Below are 17,924 nucleotides of genomic sequence, written 5' to 3' on the forward strand. Positions count from 1 at the left end.
TTGTTTTCATGCTCCACCGTGTTTAGTCTCAAAATGGCATTGCCGCTTGGCAGGGTCTATAAAACTAATTTGTAAAACCTACTACATATAACATATTTAGGACTTGGGTAATTTTTATTGCCATAAAAGGTGACTTCCCCAAACAACTAAACAGCAGCGTTCTCTCTTGTCTTTGAGTGGCTTGGCTTGAGCATTTTCGGCACATTGCTTGCATCAGCTATTGTCAGTGAGGCTGATGCTTTGAAAAATTGGTCTATGGAGAATATTTGATATCTTGGTCCTGATCAGACTCATCACACCCAAATTTTCTTCTTAAATGTCCTGTTTTTCACTGGTGAAATCCATTCTTAGTTTTAAGGGTAATTGTTTAAGTCCCCTTGAAGAAAATCTTGCATGATATAAGTAACTGGTGAGGTACTCATATCTAATAGCTACGGCAGGATGGTGCCTCGCTGAGAAATGCACCATAGAAACTAGTCACTGCAGGGCTGACGACTGAGCTATAATACGTGCCTGTGGTCACCTGTGGTCACCTGTGTTCGCATCTGGAATCACAGCACATTTTGAATGTGGATATTTTTATTTGAGTTTTAAACATAGTTAGAACATAGTTTTGAAATTTGAATTTTTACAGGATAATGTGTAGCAGAGTCCTGCTGTTCATCAGGTGCTGTTAGGACCCTGCCGGCTTCCCCTCAGCCCACCGCTTCCAGGGACTTTCCTCGCACAGTGGCGGCCTTCACCCTCAAGCACCTGCGTGTCCCTGTTTGAGAGCTTTCTCCGGCTGTATGCTTCAGAAGCTGCAGGCCCATAGGAGCAACCCACGACCATGAGGGGTGGGAGCTGGTGGATGAATTCCCCAGCTTCCTTGTCCCTTGGGCAATTCTCAGGTGTGTTCTACATAGTCTCTCGAGGGGCCCAATTGCCCAGAGTGCTAACCTGGTCACCGACACACCTTCACTGCCTTTCTCCCTTTCCTGTCTCACTTTCCCACTCCCTCACCATGCTTCTTTGGATCATGGCCCTCCGAAACTACTTGTATCCAAATCATTGACACGGGCTGCTTTGAGGGGAACCCACGGTGAGACACTATGTGACACATATTAAATGATGTGGATTCACACTTAACTGATAAGGGTGTAGTAGGCACAAATTGAAGTGGCTGTCCAGCTCACAACACTCGTCCCGCTTACCACATATATGCTACCACTTTCCTTTTGAAGAATCGTTCTCCTCCCACAGGGAACTGCCTCCTTTGGCCATAGTTATTGGTTGGGGTTGGGCATCTGACTCAAGCCATTAGTATTACCCCACCCCCTGGCAATTGTGATTGGTCCATGGAGAGAAGGTAACCCATGCTGAACTAATCAGAGACCTTTCCTGGGACTTTCCTAACTGGTGCTATGGGATGAGAACCTCCTTCCTCTCAGAGCTAGGAGCTCTGAGCCCAGAGCTCACCTCGGCCATCTCTCTTATCACACAGAGAAGCCTGCTCACAGTGCGGGAGTATAGCACTAATTCTCAGAGGGAGCCAGACATGAGCCATCTTCATAGGATTTGAATCCCTCAGGCAGTCGATCCTAAACTCACCTCATCCTGCCCCTCGCCAGTTTGGTTAGGTGGGCTTCCCTACACCTCACCACGTGGGCACGAGCCAGCGAAGGTCTTCATCACTTACAACCAAAGAGCCCTACTGCAGAGCCTTAACGCTGGGGCAGGGAGCTGGACTGGGAATGAGGATGTGGAGCAGGAGGACTGTCTTGCAGATACTGTGCTTTCCAGTTCCACAATTTGCACTGGATTCTTTACAGTTTCCAGATCTCTCCTGAATTTCTCATCTCTTCACCCAGTATATGCATCTTTTACCGTAGACTAACATATTCATCAAAGTTATTGTAAAGTCCTTGTCTGCTAATTCTGACATCTGGGTTGTGTGAGTCTGTTTCTATTGACCAATTTGTCTCTTGGTTTTGAGTCACATTTTTCTTTTTCTTCATAGATCTAATAATTTTTGTAGAGTGAACATTGTATGTTCTAGAGACTGGACTCTTATCTTCCTCTGATAAGCATTTTCTTGGAATAGATAGGGAAGTTACTGGTGGCTAACATCACTTAATACTTGCTTGTGGGTTTTGTTAGGATCGGTCTGTTTTACCTTTAGTGCTGGGTGAATGTGTTAGTTGTGAAAGGAAAATGAAAATGAGCGGCACTGCCGAGAGAGCTCTCTACGATGGAGCGGGGAGGCCACTGAGGAAGTGCTGCTTATGCACCTCTCAGCCCAGATGTAATCTGAACTTTGACCACTCATTGTCTTGATGAAGGCTTCCAGAACATCTGCCCAGTGTTCCAGAAACTCAAGATACTTATCAGATCCTTACCCTAAAATAACTCATGACAGCTTATCTACTTACTGGGCCCTAAATAACTTGCACACAACCTATCCCTTGAGGACAGACGTTTCCTTTCTTGCTTCAGGGTCAACCATAATTCTTGCCAGACAATTTTACCAACCTTGTGGCTTTTGCCTTTAGAAGCCCCTGACTCTTTCATTTTTAACCAAATCAGTGTCTCCTGAACTGCAATTCCTAAGATTCCAAATAAACTCTTTTCTTATTTGCAGCCTTCTGCATTTCTTGGTCAAAATAGTCTTTACTCTTGGAGTGTGACCCTCCCACGGTTTCAACTGAAATCCTGAGTTGTTTACCAAACCCCTATAAACTTGGTGAGACTTTCAACTCCAAACACTGTCATCCTGTGATGGGCGATGGCTGGAATTTCTACTCAGTCTCTTTCAGCCATCAGCTGTTGTTTCCCTCTTGGATTCCTTGGGGTCTCACCTGGACACGTACAGTTCAAGGGTCAGACAAGGATCTGAGAAGCTTCCCACTCTATGACTCTCTCCTTTCCAGAATTTTCACCTCAATTTCCAGGCACTTTAGTTGCAAACTCCTTCTCAGAATCATCAGGCCAATAAGCCTGTGACTTCAGTCCTTCAATGACCTCTATCCTTTGTGAGCCGACTGTGGTTCTCAAAGTGTGGTCCTTGGACCAGTAATCAGCATCACGTAGCGAATGGTTAGAAATGCAAAATATGGGGCCCTATCCCAGACCTAATGAATTAAAAACTGGAGGCAGAGCCTAGCAAACTGTATTTTAACAAGCTCTGGTTTGAGAAAGATGGCCTTAGTGGGAAAGCTATATAAATGTGGGTCTCACCCAGCGTGTTTCCCTTCCTTTACTGCCTGGATGCTCCAGTGCCATCAAATAGGTTTGTTTTTTTTGTTTTTTTTTTTTTTTGAGGGGGGCTGTCTAGAATTTATTATTATTATTTTTAGGAGGGATTAGCTTTAAACAACCTACTCTGTCAGATGGAAATTTGGACATTCACTTTTAGTACATATTCCATACTATATACTGTCTGATTCCAACCTCTACCCCCAAGCATATACATTACATCTTTATAACTTGAAAAATACATTTAAAATATTTTAAATTGAGATTTGAATAAAATATTTGTGAAACCCTGGAAGCACCTTATAGTTTTATGGAACACAGCTTGGAAATCTCTAGTTTAAACCATATGATTGACAGTATGGGTCAGGATTTAGCTTCAACCATGCATAGGAATATCTCCATGGCAACTGTCACTATAGCATCAGGCCCATGACAGAGGTGGTAAATGAGCTTGTACAGAGTGAGGAGGAATGCAGTGTGGTATCTTCCTGGTCCTCTTTCCAGGAAATCCCAGAGACGTACCTTGCACCTTGAAAGAGGAAGCCTGCAGGTAATGACCAGAAGAAAATGACCTCTCTGCTAAGAGCAGTCACACTGCCAGCATTCCAACCTGTTTTCAGAAGGAGGCTCTTCTTAACTGCCATGGGTCAGATTCATATCAGCTTTGATTCATCAGGCCTCACAGCTTAACCTTACCTGCTCACATTCCCAAAGGTGCAGAGGTCTTTGTTCCTCAGTGAGAAACAGAGATTTCCCTCAAGAGGGACTTGACCTCTTTCAACTTCAAAAAGAGGGAATACTTCCCCAGTTTTCTCCCCCAACCAGACCTGTAGAATGGAGAGAGAAAAAAATCACCCAGCATCTCCTTTCTCTGCCTCCAGCCCTAGACAGACACACTGGTGTTTCATCCACTAGGGAGCAGGCACTGGGCAGTGCTTTTCCAACTTAAATGTGTATGCGAGTTCCCTGGGATCTTGTTAAAATGTAAATCCTGATTTAGTAGGTGTTATGGGCTGAACTGTGTCCTCTCAAAATCTATACACCAAAGTCCTAATCCCCAGTACCTCAGAATGTGATTGTACTTGGAGATGCAGTCTTTGAAGAGGTAACTAAGGTAAAATGAGGTCACTGAGGTGGGCTGTAATCTAATCTGAGTGTAAGAAGAGAACAGACAGACACAGAGGAAAATCCACGTGAAGACACAGGGAGAAGACGGCTGTCTACAAACCAACGGGATAGACTTGGGAGGAAATCAACCCTGCTGACACTGTGATCTTGGACTTCTGGCCCCCAGAACTGCGAAAAACGAATTTCCATTGTTTAAGCCACCCAGTCCTCGGTACCTTGTTAGGGAAGCCCCAGCAGACTAATATAGTAGGTCTGGGGTGGGAACTGGCGTTTCTAATGTGCTCCTGGATGAAGCTGACACTGCTGGTCCAAGGACCACGCTTTGAGTAGCAAAGAGTGGAGAATCAGGTTCCTTTTTGTCAGCAGCTTCCAAATCACCTAGCAGGTGGGAGAGGAGGACACTTTTCCTCTAACTCTGCCTTCTTTAGGATGGCTAAGGCTACCGTTCTCAGCCTCTTTGTATTTGCAGCACTTCCGAAATATGATAAAGGTGGTGACACCTTTCAGGGGACGAGTCACTGGTCAGCTTACATAAACGAATGTAGTGGGCTGGATACAACAGGATGTAATGGATGCAGTAGGTACCCCGGGGAGCTCACGCCTCATCTAAAGTGGGCAGATAAGAGCTTAGCGTGGTCAGCTTTTCCAAAATTTCCAGAGAAGCTAGAAATTTGGATTTTTATATTAAATCTGTAGATTTTTAAACTGTGAAATGTTGGCAAGTCTGTCAATTTATTTTTGAAACATGAGGCCAAGGAGCCCCCTGATGTCCTGGACGTGTTACTGATCTGTATCTTGTTTTGGGAGTATACACACGTAAAAATCCATAAAGCTGTATGATTAAGATTTGCACAATTTACTACTAGTAAATTATGCCATAATAAAATACCTGCCTGGGAATGATGCACATCAACATCAAGGTGGTTGTTACCTGTGGGAGTGGAGGCAAGGAAGGAATGAGGTTGCCTTTGTCTGTATCTCTAACATTAGTTCTTTAAAGAGAGAGAACTGAAGTACACATGGGAAAATGATAACTGCTGCCTCATCCCAGTGGTGTCTAGGTTTTCTGCTTTATTATTATTTTCTGTATGTTTGAAATATTTCATCAGTAAACTTTTTTTTGGATTGTTTAGGCCCTCTTTTAAAAATTAAAGTATAGTTGATTTACAATGTTGTGTTTGTTTCTGGTGCACAGCACAGTGATTCAGTTATGCGTATATATATGTATTCTTTTTCATTATGGGTTATTACAAGATACTGGATATACTTCCCTGTGCTATACTGTAGGACCTTGTTGTTTATCTATTTTATACATAGTAGTTTGTATCTGCTAATCCCAAACTCCTAATTTATCTCTCCCCTCACTTTCCCCTTTGGTAACCATAAGTTTGTTTTCTATGTCTGTGAGTCTCTTTCTTGTTTGTAAATAAGTTCATTTATATCATTTTTTTAGATTCCACATATAAGCGATATCGAATGGTATTTGTCTTTCTCTGTCTGACTTCACTTAGTATGATAATCTCTGGGTCCATCCATGTTGCTGTAAATGGCATTATTTCATTCGTTTTATGGCTAAGTAGTATTCCATTGTATGAGTATATACCACACCTTTATCTATTCATCTGTCAGTAGACATTTAGGTTGTTTCCATGCCTTGGCCATTGTAAATAGGGCTGCTATGAACATTGGGATACATGAATCTTTTCATATTATAGTTTTCTATGGATATATGCCCAGGAGTGGGATTGCTGGATCATACATCATTAAACGTTTTTAATATTAAAAAAATAAAACCTCTGAGAATACCAATACTGCATGGGCGAAACCAACCCCCCCTGGAGATTACTGAACCATATTCTCTGGTCTCCCTCTGAGACCATATTGCTGTTTAAGAAGGAATGTTTGCTGCCTTGTCCCAGATCTCCTACATGCCGCAGTAAATACCTGCTCCCTCTCTGCCACCAGTACGACACGATGTCACCCCACCCATTCAGCCCAGCGTCCCTTATAACCTTTATCACCAGAACTGGTGTCCTCAGTGCAGGCTCCACTGTACCAAAAATAAAATTTATACATCAACCTACACTTGAAGATACTGTGTTGAGTTCACAGTCCAGAGCCACCAGAGAACAGACGTCTCTGATCCCGAAAGCAATGCAGCCTGGTGGTTAAGCTCTTCCACTTACTAGTTGCATACCCTCGGAGAATATAGTCTTGGCTTCAGTTTCCTCATCTATAACGTGGGAATGAGAATAGTAACTACCTATTTTTTTAAGACTTTAAACATCTTTGATACATCATGGATTAAGTCTGAGGTAAGGCCACAGCATTAATAAACTGATATCTGACCAGCAAGCCTCAAAGGGAAAATATCTTCAACTCTGATCCAAGTAGTAAATGTGATCAAACTTTGTCATGGATCGGAAAAGAGAACCCCAGAAGCTCCAGGCTGGTTCAAGTACTGGCTGCCTCGGATCTCGGGGCTGGGGCACCTGCCCCTCCCCTTGGATGGCGGTGTTGCCAGGGCAGCCCGGCTTGTTGATGTGCAGGATTGCTGTTTGGGGCTGGTTGCTCAAGGTGATCCTCCCAGGAACAGCACCCTGCTGGCAGCTCTGTGACCCAAAAAGGGCTTTAGCAGTGACTAATGAAGCTGTAAAGGATGCATACAGATCCAAGAAAATTCATTCCCTAAAGGAATATGATTTCAACTACTTCTCAGTTGGTGCCTACTTGCCTTTTTAACCACAAGCATTAAGTTTCTCTGGCTGAAATTCCAGTTCTCCCATGCTGTGTTCTCCAGAGGGGCTGTTTTCTCTGGTTAATCACTGAGACACCATGGGAGCCTGGAATAGGGGAGAGGGACCAGTCGCCCCAGCTAGTGCATTTCCTATGTGGGCCTGTCCTTGCATTCCGGGAGCTGCACCCTTTCAGCATTTCTGCTGAATCCAGTTGGGAAGGCCCACAGATTCTCCTTTGCCTTGGTGTCCCCCTCTACACCTGACATGGCGTCTTGCACACAGTTGGCACCCAATCAGTACATGGCCTATCTGTTGAAACATCTATTAAGCACTACTCTGTGCCTACCACAGGGTCTATCACAGAAGTCCAGATGAGCTGTGATGTGGCCAACCTCTGAGAGAACATACGGAACAGCTAGTTAAGTCTAGTTAAGTCTCCAGCCCTGTGGAAACACAACCAGAAGTCGCCTGGGTGTAGGTTCAGAACCCACTCACCTCCCTTTTTTCCTTATGACTTGGGTCTACAACAAATAGACAGAAACAGCAGGTCACCCCCACTCTCCAGCTCGCCCCAGCAGGCTGTCTGCGTGTGCTGACAGCCCAGCCCCCGACACAGTGCTGACACCAGCACGTCCAAGCCGGCTGCCATTCCCAGGAGCGGCGTTTCTATTTCTTGCCCTCCACTCGGTCAAGGCAAGCTGGGACTGGACGCAAACCACAGGCACAGGCCGCTTGCTGACTCTTCCCGAGGCGCTGGGCAGGGCTGGGCAGGGCTGGCTGCTGGATGAGTAAGGGTTTTTCAAGCTTCTTCATGTTGGGAGAAGACTCATTGCTCAGGTAGTCTGGGGCCTTCTCCTAAATTAGATCCTCTTTGCTCATGTGCCTGTGGTCTGGTCACCTCCGGCCACGCAGCACGTATGATGGCTACAGGATAGGGTAATATTTTCATTCACGACAAGGTGGACGCCACTGAGGAAACATTGCAAACTCTTACCACACTGCCCTCCTCCATCCCCTGAGGCGCTGATTTCCAGCTGTTTCCGCAGACGCAGGACAGGTGGTTTCCCCACGTAGCATGCCCCCGTGAGACAGTCATGAGCAATTTCCCTGGACCCGAACTGCGACATTGTACTTTTCTTTCTCACTCATGAGACCATTCTGGAATGCAAGTGGGCGGGTGTGTGTGTCTGTGTGTGTGTGTGACCTTGTTTTAAGATTCACCTTGACTTGATTGTAATTGTAGTGCAGTATGAATCTTACTTCCGTAACTCAGGTGGATGAAACATGAGTTTTTTTCTTTATTTCAAGTTAGCTGAGGCTTGGAGCCCTCTTTCTCTGGCCTGGGAAGAAAATAATGTTGGTGGTAGTGGGGTGGGGCAGGCTCTCCCCTTCTCTGCGGATGCATGCATATCCATCGCATAAAAGGATACATGGTGCCTGGAAAATGATGGGTTCACTCTTCTGAGACCAAGTCTTCCAATGAGATCCCCAGTGTGTCCCCTTTAGAGAAGGAGGCTTGCAGAAGCTTCCTTTCCAAGCTTGAGAATCTTGGCTGAAGCTGGGGATAACAGGCCAGGGCTTTAAGTCTGTGAGAGACTGCAGTACCTCTCCATAGAAGTCCTGCCAACCTGCCACCTGCTGCAGGCACCGAGGGCAGCACATTCTGGTCTGCAATGCCTGAAGCCCACTAATCTCCAATCCCTCCCAGGCTCCAGGCTTCCAGAAAACATAAGCCAGCTTGTCTGCACAAACAACTTCTAGATTTGGCCTCCAAACCAAACCTCCTGGAGGCAAGGCTGGCTTCTTGTTTGACAGAAGATATAAAAGTCAGGAAAAACAAACCCCACACTAATCGCTCAATACCTTATTCTACCACCAAAGTTATATTAGAATAAACTCATCATTCACCAATTTCAGTACATCAGAAAACTTAGTACTTATCATAAGTTAATGGCGCCACACATCACAGCTTATGTGATACCACTGTTGTTTTGTTCTAAAGTGGAGCTGAAAAAATGGAAGGATACTCTGTCCTTCCCCTCTGGTTTATTTCCTCCATTCACTGACTGTCCTCAGAACAAAAATTATAAGCCCTTCTCCCTGAGGATGCAATTTCTAGCCAAGAAGTTTATTAGAATGGGTGCTGCCCAATGCCCCAGCCAACTGTGCCAAACCCAGTCAGTGATGAAAATGCAAGCATCGCCTTATTGTGATAATGAGGCTGTCGATTAAAGTGGAAGCAGTATTAGGACCATTTCTATTACTAAAACTATCTTCTCCACTTAATTAGTACTTTCTTAAAAACACCCTTAGTTGTTCACATTAATCTGACTGGGGACAGAGTCACTGAACCAGAGCTGAATGGCGTCTGGTTTACGAGATGTCTCAGTCAATAATATGGTGATTGGTTTTGAAAAGATTGCTGGTTTTGTGTATTATATAACATTTGGGCAGGCATGTGTCCAAGCACTTGAAGTAGCAAATTGGGAACACTGAGGTTTGAGTTCTTCAGGATGTTTATTCCAGCTGTGTATTAACTAGGACCTCCGCATCCGGCCTTGGACTGTTTCCTCAGCTGATACCACTGCTAGAACACACGACCCAGGCCTCCCTCAGCCTCTGCTGGAAGCAGTGGCTTATGTCCAGGGCAGATCTGCATCTGTCCAAAGGTCGCCCCTAATGAACTGATGCTTGACGCCACTCACACTGAAGAAGTATAAATGCAAACAAAACCCTGAAATTGTTTTTACCTATCGGATGGACAGTGATTAAAACTATTGATATACCAAGCGTGGGTGAGCTTGTGCGCAAACAGTAGACTGATAAACCACTGACAGGAGTAGAAACAGGATCAGTCTTTTCAGTGGATAATTTGTCAATGTCTATTCAAAATTTTAAATGCTCAAGACCTTTCTCCTGGCAGTTGTGTTGTTAAAAATTTACTGTACAAATATACTCACAAATGTACGCCAAGAAAAGGAAAATGTACAAGGACGTTTCCTGCAGAATTGGTTGCAACAGCAACAAACCAGAGACCAATTAAATGTTTCTCAATAGTGGTCTAGTTAAAAACATTAAGGGACAAGCTATACAATGAAATTATCTGACCATTTAAAAGGATGTGGTCAATCTTGCACACTGAAGTGAAAAAAAAAAAAAATCTCACCCAAACCCCAAGATGTAGATTAAATTAAAAAAGGAGGTGGTGCATTTGAAATGCTGACATATATTTTTTTTCCTGGAAGGACAGATAAAATATTGTTATTTTTCTAACAATATACATATAATCTAAAAAAAAAAGTACCTGGGCAGCGGTAGGCTATTTTCCCCCTTTCTTTGTACTTTTTGATATTAAAATTTTTTTTTCAAAGAACGAGACTGCATGTGCATAAAAGCTGAAAGGTATCTATGAGAGATTGTATCTTCCAAAAACGGCCAGAGCAATATTCTCAATCCTACATGCCCTTCTAAAACAGTGTCACTCCCCATCAGGAGGTGGTTTATTCCCTTCTTCTGGAAACTGGGTGGGACTCTGTGACAGCCCCTACAATAAGAATGCCATGGAAGTGACACCGTGTGGCTTCCAGGGCTCTGCACAAAATGGCCCATGCAGCCTCTTTCTAGGGTGTGTTCTTCCTTGGGGTGCCTGCCCTGGGAAACCAGCCACCACGCTGTGAGGAACCCCAGCCTAACCCACAGTTCTGTGGTTTTGAGTACATTTAGGGTCGTGCAAACATCACTATCTAATTCTAGAAAATCTGTCACCCCCAAAAGAAACCCTGTACTGCCCACTCTCCTCTTGCTCCCACTAATCTATTTTTTGTTTTTATGGTTTTGCCTATTCTGTACATTTCATTTAAATGTGATCATACAATATGTGGCCTCCTGTAGCTGACTTTTTTCACTTAGCGTACTGTTTTCAAGGTTCGTCCATGCTGGGACACATGTCAGTACTCCATTCTGTTTTACAGCTGAATAATGTTCCGTGGTATGAATATACCACAGCTGTTTATCAATTCATCAGTAGTTGGACTTTTGGGTAGTTTCTACTTTTTGGTTATTAGGAAAAATAACTGGTGTGAACGTGTCAAGTTTTTGTATGGAAGTATGTTGTCAAATCTCTTAAATTCAAGTACTTTTAAATTACCTATTAATATTAAATGATACATAACACATAAAAATTAAATGATACTGAATAATAACAAATGATACATAATTTAACTAATTCTAGTCATTAAAGCAATTTTCCTAAGGGCAGCAAACCTGTTCCCTCACAGTAATTCAGATGTAATTTGGAACAATGGGCGGACCTAAAGTCATAAAATGGCATGATCTCAAACCCAGGTTTTTCACTAATTTACACAAATCTTTCACATTAGTCTGAATTAATGAGACACCACTTTATTGTCTCTATTAAAAAAAAAACTAGGGCTATTATGTGGTCTTCAAAATTCCTCTTTTTATGTTCCAAAGCAAAACCTATCATTTTAATCTGACATATAAAGAGAGACAGGAATCAATTCAGGAACTGGGGTTTTGATTTAGAATTCTTGTGAACACGGAACCCTGTGCTAGGACTTACCTATTTAGGTTTACCTAATACAAGTTCAATAAAACTAGGCTTTTAAAAAAAAATCTGGATTAAGTAAAAACTCGCTTATGTGGGAGTGTGGGATCACATTTAGAGCCTCCACCAGTAGACAATTATGCAAATAAAAACTCTATTGCAAGGTTCTTCATCCACAGACACTATTTCTCTACAGGATGGTCCTGCTTCTCTCCCAGAAAAGAGAGGCTTCTGCAGGAAGCCTCATTGTGGTCTTTCTGAGTTTGTCTGTATGCTCCATGTACATCAAGTAAGAAAACAAAGAGATGCTTCTTTGGGGCAGCTGCTGTAGAGGGCACTTGTAGAGAAGAAACCACGCTAATGAGAAAGTGTGGATGTTTTCTCCAATGGAAAATTACAAGTTTGCTTGGTTTTAATCCTTGGCACCAAGTCTTGGGTTCCTCGTCACTGAACAGGCTTCTTTCCACTTGGCTTTCCCTCGGCCAGTGCCCTGGCACAGTATCACAGGGTGAAATAATTAGAAAGAAGTGTCTCATAAGGATGAGAGGCACTGGTAGTTTACCAGATGGGGATAATCACGGATCTTCAAACAAACCCTTGAGCAGACAAAGCACTATTTGTCTTCTCGCCTGTATTAACTAAATGCAGAGTCCGCAGCTCCTGAAGCATGTGGACGTGGAAGGAGCTGGACAATGTCTGCTCAGTCCCCTCCTCTTCGGGGGAAGCCTTTGGTCGCTCTTCAGGACATGAACAGTGACCCAGCTGTGGTTAGCCTCGGGGAGTTTTCCAAGAGCTTCCCTCACCTTCTCAGAGCCCTTATGTTGCTGTGGAGGAAAAGGCCTGATGGCATTCTTGCTTCACTCGTGATTTAGGTTATGGGAGTGTGGGGTGGGGAGTGAGAAACGGCTTTCTTATTTCTGTAGAAATGATCCTTGCTAATTGTAAAAGTATCAAAATATAGATACGGAGTTAAAAAAAAGCATCTGACATCTCACCTTTCAGGGGTAACAGGAGTGTCACTTTGGTGAGCACTTCTAGTAATCTCTCTGTTTGATATGCACCATTATTCATAACAACTTCTCAAATATATTTGTGAGCATGGTGTTCACTGTGTTCAGCCAGAAGCTCACCCTGAGACAAGGATCAGAAAGGAAGCAGTTCACTTGGAAGGTGCAGCAAACAGGAGTGGGGAGTGGGGAAGCCGGGAGAGTCCAGGAGCCAGTTAAGGGTGGTTATCAAGCTGGCTGCTGCTGTGGGTGGATGGGGTGCAATCCCACAGAGAAACTCTGGGAAGCTCTGTAGAACACGTCAGAGGTATCTCACTGAGAGGGCGAGGAAGCAGAAGTATTCATACCCCAGGCCCCACTGGCTAAGGCTGCCCCCGATGGGTCTTTATTCTGAGTACTTGCAGCCTGAGCAGCCCTCCAAGACATTGGAGCAAGTCCCCCAGGAAAGAGAGGATGCTAATCAGCAGGTGGAGGGCAGACAGACACACACACACAGATGGTACTGCTTGGAAGATGTGCCAGGCTCTGTTCTAGGCGTTGGGACACAGCAGGAAACAAAACAGAGAGAGTCCTGCCCTCACGAAGCATTCCTTCTATTGGGGAGGATAATAATAAACAGGGTAAGTAAGAAACATACGAAGTGTGCTCCATGGTGACAAGGAGTGTGGAGGAGAATCAGTACTCTGGAGCTCTGGGGAGGAGGGAGAAGGGGTTGGTTGCAATCTGCAAGAGAGGCACCAGGGCAGGCCTCATGGAGAAGAGGACACTCAAGTCAAGACCCAAAGGAGGGGAGGAGGGAGGCCACCATATGGTTATCAGGGTGAAGAACATTCCAGGCAGAGGAAACAGCAGGTGCAAAGACCCTAAGGTAAGCATGTCCCTAGTATGTGTGAGGAACAGCAGGGCCTGGGAAGCTAAGTGGAGGAGGCGAGAGGAAACAGCAGGAGAGGAGGCCCCTCACAGCAGAGCCCTGTTGGCACTGTGACATCTCAGGCGCCTACCTGGAGCAGATGATAGAATCTGACTCGAGCCATGATGCTGGGCTGAGAATGAACTGAAGATTGGGGAGGGCGGAGCAGGGAGGAGAGGAGGCATCTGCAATACTCCTGGTGGGGGCGGTGGAGCAGTGAGACGTGGTTGTGAGCAGGTCGGATGTGGGATGCAAGAGAGAGTCAGCGAGTTTGGCCTGAGCAACTGGGAAACTGGAGCTGCATTTTCATGAATCAGGGAAAATCTCAGAAGGAGCAAGTGTGGGGTCAGGGGTGACTGGGGGCCTGGCTTTGGGCACATTACATTTGTGATCTCTGTTGGACACCTAAGTAGAGGTGTCAGCAGGAAGCTGAGTGTAGGGTCAGGAGCTAGAAGAGGTCCAAACTGGATGTAAACTGGTGAGTTTGTCAGCATATAGATGGTCTGAACCTTGGGACTGGTTGAGATCCCCACGGGAACAAGCTGATAGACGAGAGGTCTGGGACTGAACCCTAGGACCGGGGAGTGGTCAACTGTAGGTACGTCTGTACACACTACATTTACACAGAAGTATATGCAGAAACACAGTTTAGATATATACATACACACAGGTAGTTCTAGATCAATGGTATTATATAAACAGATGTGTACCCCAATTCCCCTTCCCCACACTAAATCTACTGGGAATAGTCCTCCACGGTGATGGTAGCTGTCTGCTCCACTAATTTAATGGCTGCATAGCATTTCACTGGGCACATATACCGTAATTAATTTTTCCCCACAGGTAAATATTTCCCCCATTGTAGAATTCTAAATTACACGGCAGTGGGCATCTTGTGCATTCATCCCCTCCCACCTGAGCGATCATTTTCTTGGGATAATCCCTAGAAGTGGGGTGGTTGTGCGCAGAGATGTGCCCTTTTTATGTTCTGATTCAAGACTCCTTCCTGGCAGCTCAATAATCTGAGGTGTATTCAATACAAACAGCTGCTGCCCTGAAGGAAGAACCACTGGGGTGTCATTGCAGGTAAACTCTGTTCTACAGGGTTCCTTCTGGACACAGGGCAGCTATCTGGGAAATCGCAGTTAGAAACCAGGCAGAGGTTAGGGTCAAGTCAGGAAAGTCCAAGACAGGAAGCAATCCATTGGCACTAGCACAAGGCCTGACATACGGAGCTGCAGCTGACTTCTGAGCCTAAGACCACCCCATTTCCACGTGGGGCAGAACCCCTGGCCAGGCCTGCAGGCTCTCCAGCAGAGACACTAACAGCTTAGCATGTCAGGTGCAAATGCAGCCGCCAAAGGCAAATGTGCCTTTTGTGAAATGACTGTAATTAACTCCAAATCTTTCTCCACACTTTCTTTTTGCTGGCTGGATTTGTCATCTTGCTGTTGGAACAAGCCTATCACATACCTCAAATTTTTTCCCCTTTACTTTGTCATTCCGAGACCCCATCACCTGTCTGGGCACATACCGAGTGTTTGGATGGTGTCAGGACGTCCTGCACGTTCAATGGTAACCTTGAAAATAACATCTACCACTGCCAAGCAGTTGGCTGGCAGCCTCCAAGAACTTCAGAGTATTAGGGGACACTGTATTTAGTCACATGTGTCCTCAAGCACAGGGATATCTACCGAAACCTCTTTTTGCCAGAAGGAAAATAAAACAACAAATACAGAGCCATGCCTTAGGTTCTGTTTATTCCCAACCATGGGTCAGTCTATAAAAAGAATTCAGCCCAAGACTCTGGATCCATCACTGGTGTTTGACCCACAGGAACTATAGGTCAGCAACACTCATTCAGGGAGAACTAGTCCCCTACGCTGGTTCTTAATCATTAAGAGAGGCCCACAAGAAGACAGTCTGACGTTTTAAAAAGTGTCTGGTCCGGTGACCTGTATGCTCTTCAGTTCCCGCAGCACATGGGCCTCTTCCACAGGATGCCCCATGACCACAACAGAGCCTCCAATCAGTTCAGCCACCAACGCTGTTTCTTCCCCTTTTGTTCCGTGAGTGATGATTGGTCCAGCCAGGAGGTCAACCACGATGGTTTTCTTGTATGTCGTGGCTGAGGTAAGTCATTTTATCCCAGGATACAGCAGGTAGAAGACAGCCTTCAGAATTTATGCCAAATTCCATTCCTCGAGTTACCATAGTTTATTGTTTTTTATGAGCTAACTGCCCCCAGACCTAGAAACCTCTGCATGATGTGAAAGTCGCAGCCTGGGAGTGAGCACCACCTGGTCCTTCTCCTCCTCGCCGGCTCTGCCCGTGCGGCCTGCCGGCCTCTCCTCAGAATGCTGTGTAGTAGTTCTCGGTGGTGCTGATGATGTCACTCTGGTCCTCCAGGAGCTCCAGTACCTGCCGCAGCACAGCTTCACTCAGGCCTGGATTGAGGCTCAGCTGAGCACAGGCCAAGATGTGCAGGAAGTGACAGCCTTTCTCCACATCTGCAGGAAAAAGGAAGTTGGCTAAGCTTGGACACACCTGTCAGACCCTCCTCTCTCTCCTGTCCTCTCCTCTACATGGAAGCCCTTCTCCAACTTTCCTGAGTCAGAACCTGCAGCATATTAAAGCAGGAGATGCACCAGCCCAGCTTATCGGTGAAAACAAACCAAAACACTTGTTCTCAGTGACGTGGCCCACTGCTCAGAGATGCGGGCCTTCAACCTTCAAGGGTTCCCAGTCAATAATTTAATGTCCATAACCCAGTGGGTTTTTATTGCTTGATAATCTTTTTTCTCTAATGAAGTTACACGTACAGGCATGTATTCAGTGCTAAACCCTAGCTTCCCAGGTGGGAGCCCTCCTGAGGCTGACAGTAGAGCGGGCTTACAGCAGCCTCCTTATTCCTTCAGTAAATCCAGAATTATGGGACTGTGGTGGTGACGAAGGGGTTCCTACCTTCGGCCTGTTCTCACTCCTCTTTGCCCAGGCTTCCAAAAAGTCTGCCAGTGATATTTGTGTTCTAGGAACCTCCCAGTTTCCACTAACACCCCATCCACAGGGCCAGGCCTCTCACCGTTGTATCCCCAGTAAATCAGTGCTCCGAGCAGTCACTGATTGCAGTTTTAAACTGCAATCAGATGATAAAATGCTTTAGGTTCCAGGAAAGTGCTCAGAGGGGTCGTGGTGTTGGGCAAAGAATGGCTGGGATTTGGTGTATCTTTGTGGCCTTGGGCAAGTCACTGCAACCTTAAGCCTCAGTTTTCTGACCCACAGGGAGTGGGGCTGGGGGGCACCTCTGAGGTCCTTTCCAGCTCTACGGGTCAGAGAGGATCACAGGCAGGGGTTCTGGGTCAACAAAGACTTTGTGAGTCCTGACCTCTAGTGGCCACGTTGACTCATTACTCCCAGCCAGGCTGGGGTTATTGCTGGAAAATCGGCTGCCTCTGCTGTTGTCCACACTTCCGGGCTGCATCTTCAACATTCATTGGATCAAGGTTTCCTGACATGTGTAGCTCTGAGCAAGGAGGAGCGAGTACAGAGAGGCAGATGGAGAGCTGACTCTGGAGTCCAAAGGACCCGAACTCGAGTGCCGGTTCTATGGCTGGGGCAAAGTGGTCTGTGTCTCAGTCTGCATCTTCATCTGTAAAATGAGAAGAAAAGCACTACTTCGCCAGTGGTTGTGTGGGTGAAAAGAGGCTCGTGATGGGTGCTTCTTCCATGGGGAATTACTACGATTCTATCACCACATCCACAGCCTGAGAAGATGCACATAACCTAGTCACTGCTCTTGGGAAGCTTCAACTCATCCCTAGAGGAAGGGTTGATGACGGAAGGTGGAGTGGGCTCCAGTCACACTGGGCCTGCACACAGCAGAGAAGGGGCACCAGGAACTTCAGCACCACTCGGCTTTTAATCTTAGTTTTTGTCAAGACCTGAGTGCTCAGGCTTAGGGCTCCAGAAGACTTACAGTCATACGTGGTCAGCAATGCTGCCTGGCCTTAAACTGCTTCTTCAGAAAGGCCATTCTGCAGTCTGAGGGTTGTCTGATAGGGCTGTTCACAAAGTGGCCTTCCAGTCACATGGGGAGAAGGATTGGCGTTAGTTCTTTAAAAGTTTAGTAGAATTCACCAGTGAAGTCATCAGTTCCAAGGCTTTTCTTTGTTGGGAGATTTTTGATTACTGACTCAATCTCCTTACTAGTCTATTCAGATTTTCTATCTCTTCATGATTTAGTCTTGGTAGGTTTTGTATTTCTAGGAATTTGTCCATTTCATCTGGTTACACAATTTATTGGTGTACAACTGTATTCAGTACTTTGTTATAATCCCTTT

General features: G+C 45.4%; 1 protein-coding gene across 4 annotated transcripts in view; it reads right to left on the minus strand.

Moving 5' to 3' along the window:
* Window positions 1-8,374: 8,374 nt before the first annotated feature.
* STN1 (STN1 subunit of CST complex) overlaps window positions 8,375-17,924 on the minus strand; it is a 41,979-nt gene continuing 32,429 nt past the window's right edge. For 3 of the 4 annotated variants that reach the window (XM_031682664.2, XM_015249645.3, XM_006216346.4), the window contains exon 10: window positions 15,328-16,094. In XM_031682664.2, coding sequence (XP_031538524.1) covers window positions 15,937-16,094 — 158 coding nt within the window. In that variant the 3' untranslated portion in view covers window positions 15,328-15,936. Of the gene's footprint in view, window positions 8,659-15,327; window positions 16,095-17,924 lie in introns of those variants that run through there. The other variant, XM_072971824.1, reaches the window with a different exon arrangement.

Source organism: Vicugna pacos, chromosome 11, assembly GCF_048564905.1.
Source record: "Vicugna pacos chromosome 11, VicPac4, whole genome shotgun sequence".
NCBI lineage: Eukaryota > Metazoa > Chordata > Mammalia > Artiodactyla > Camelidae > Vicugna > Vicugna pacos.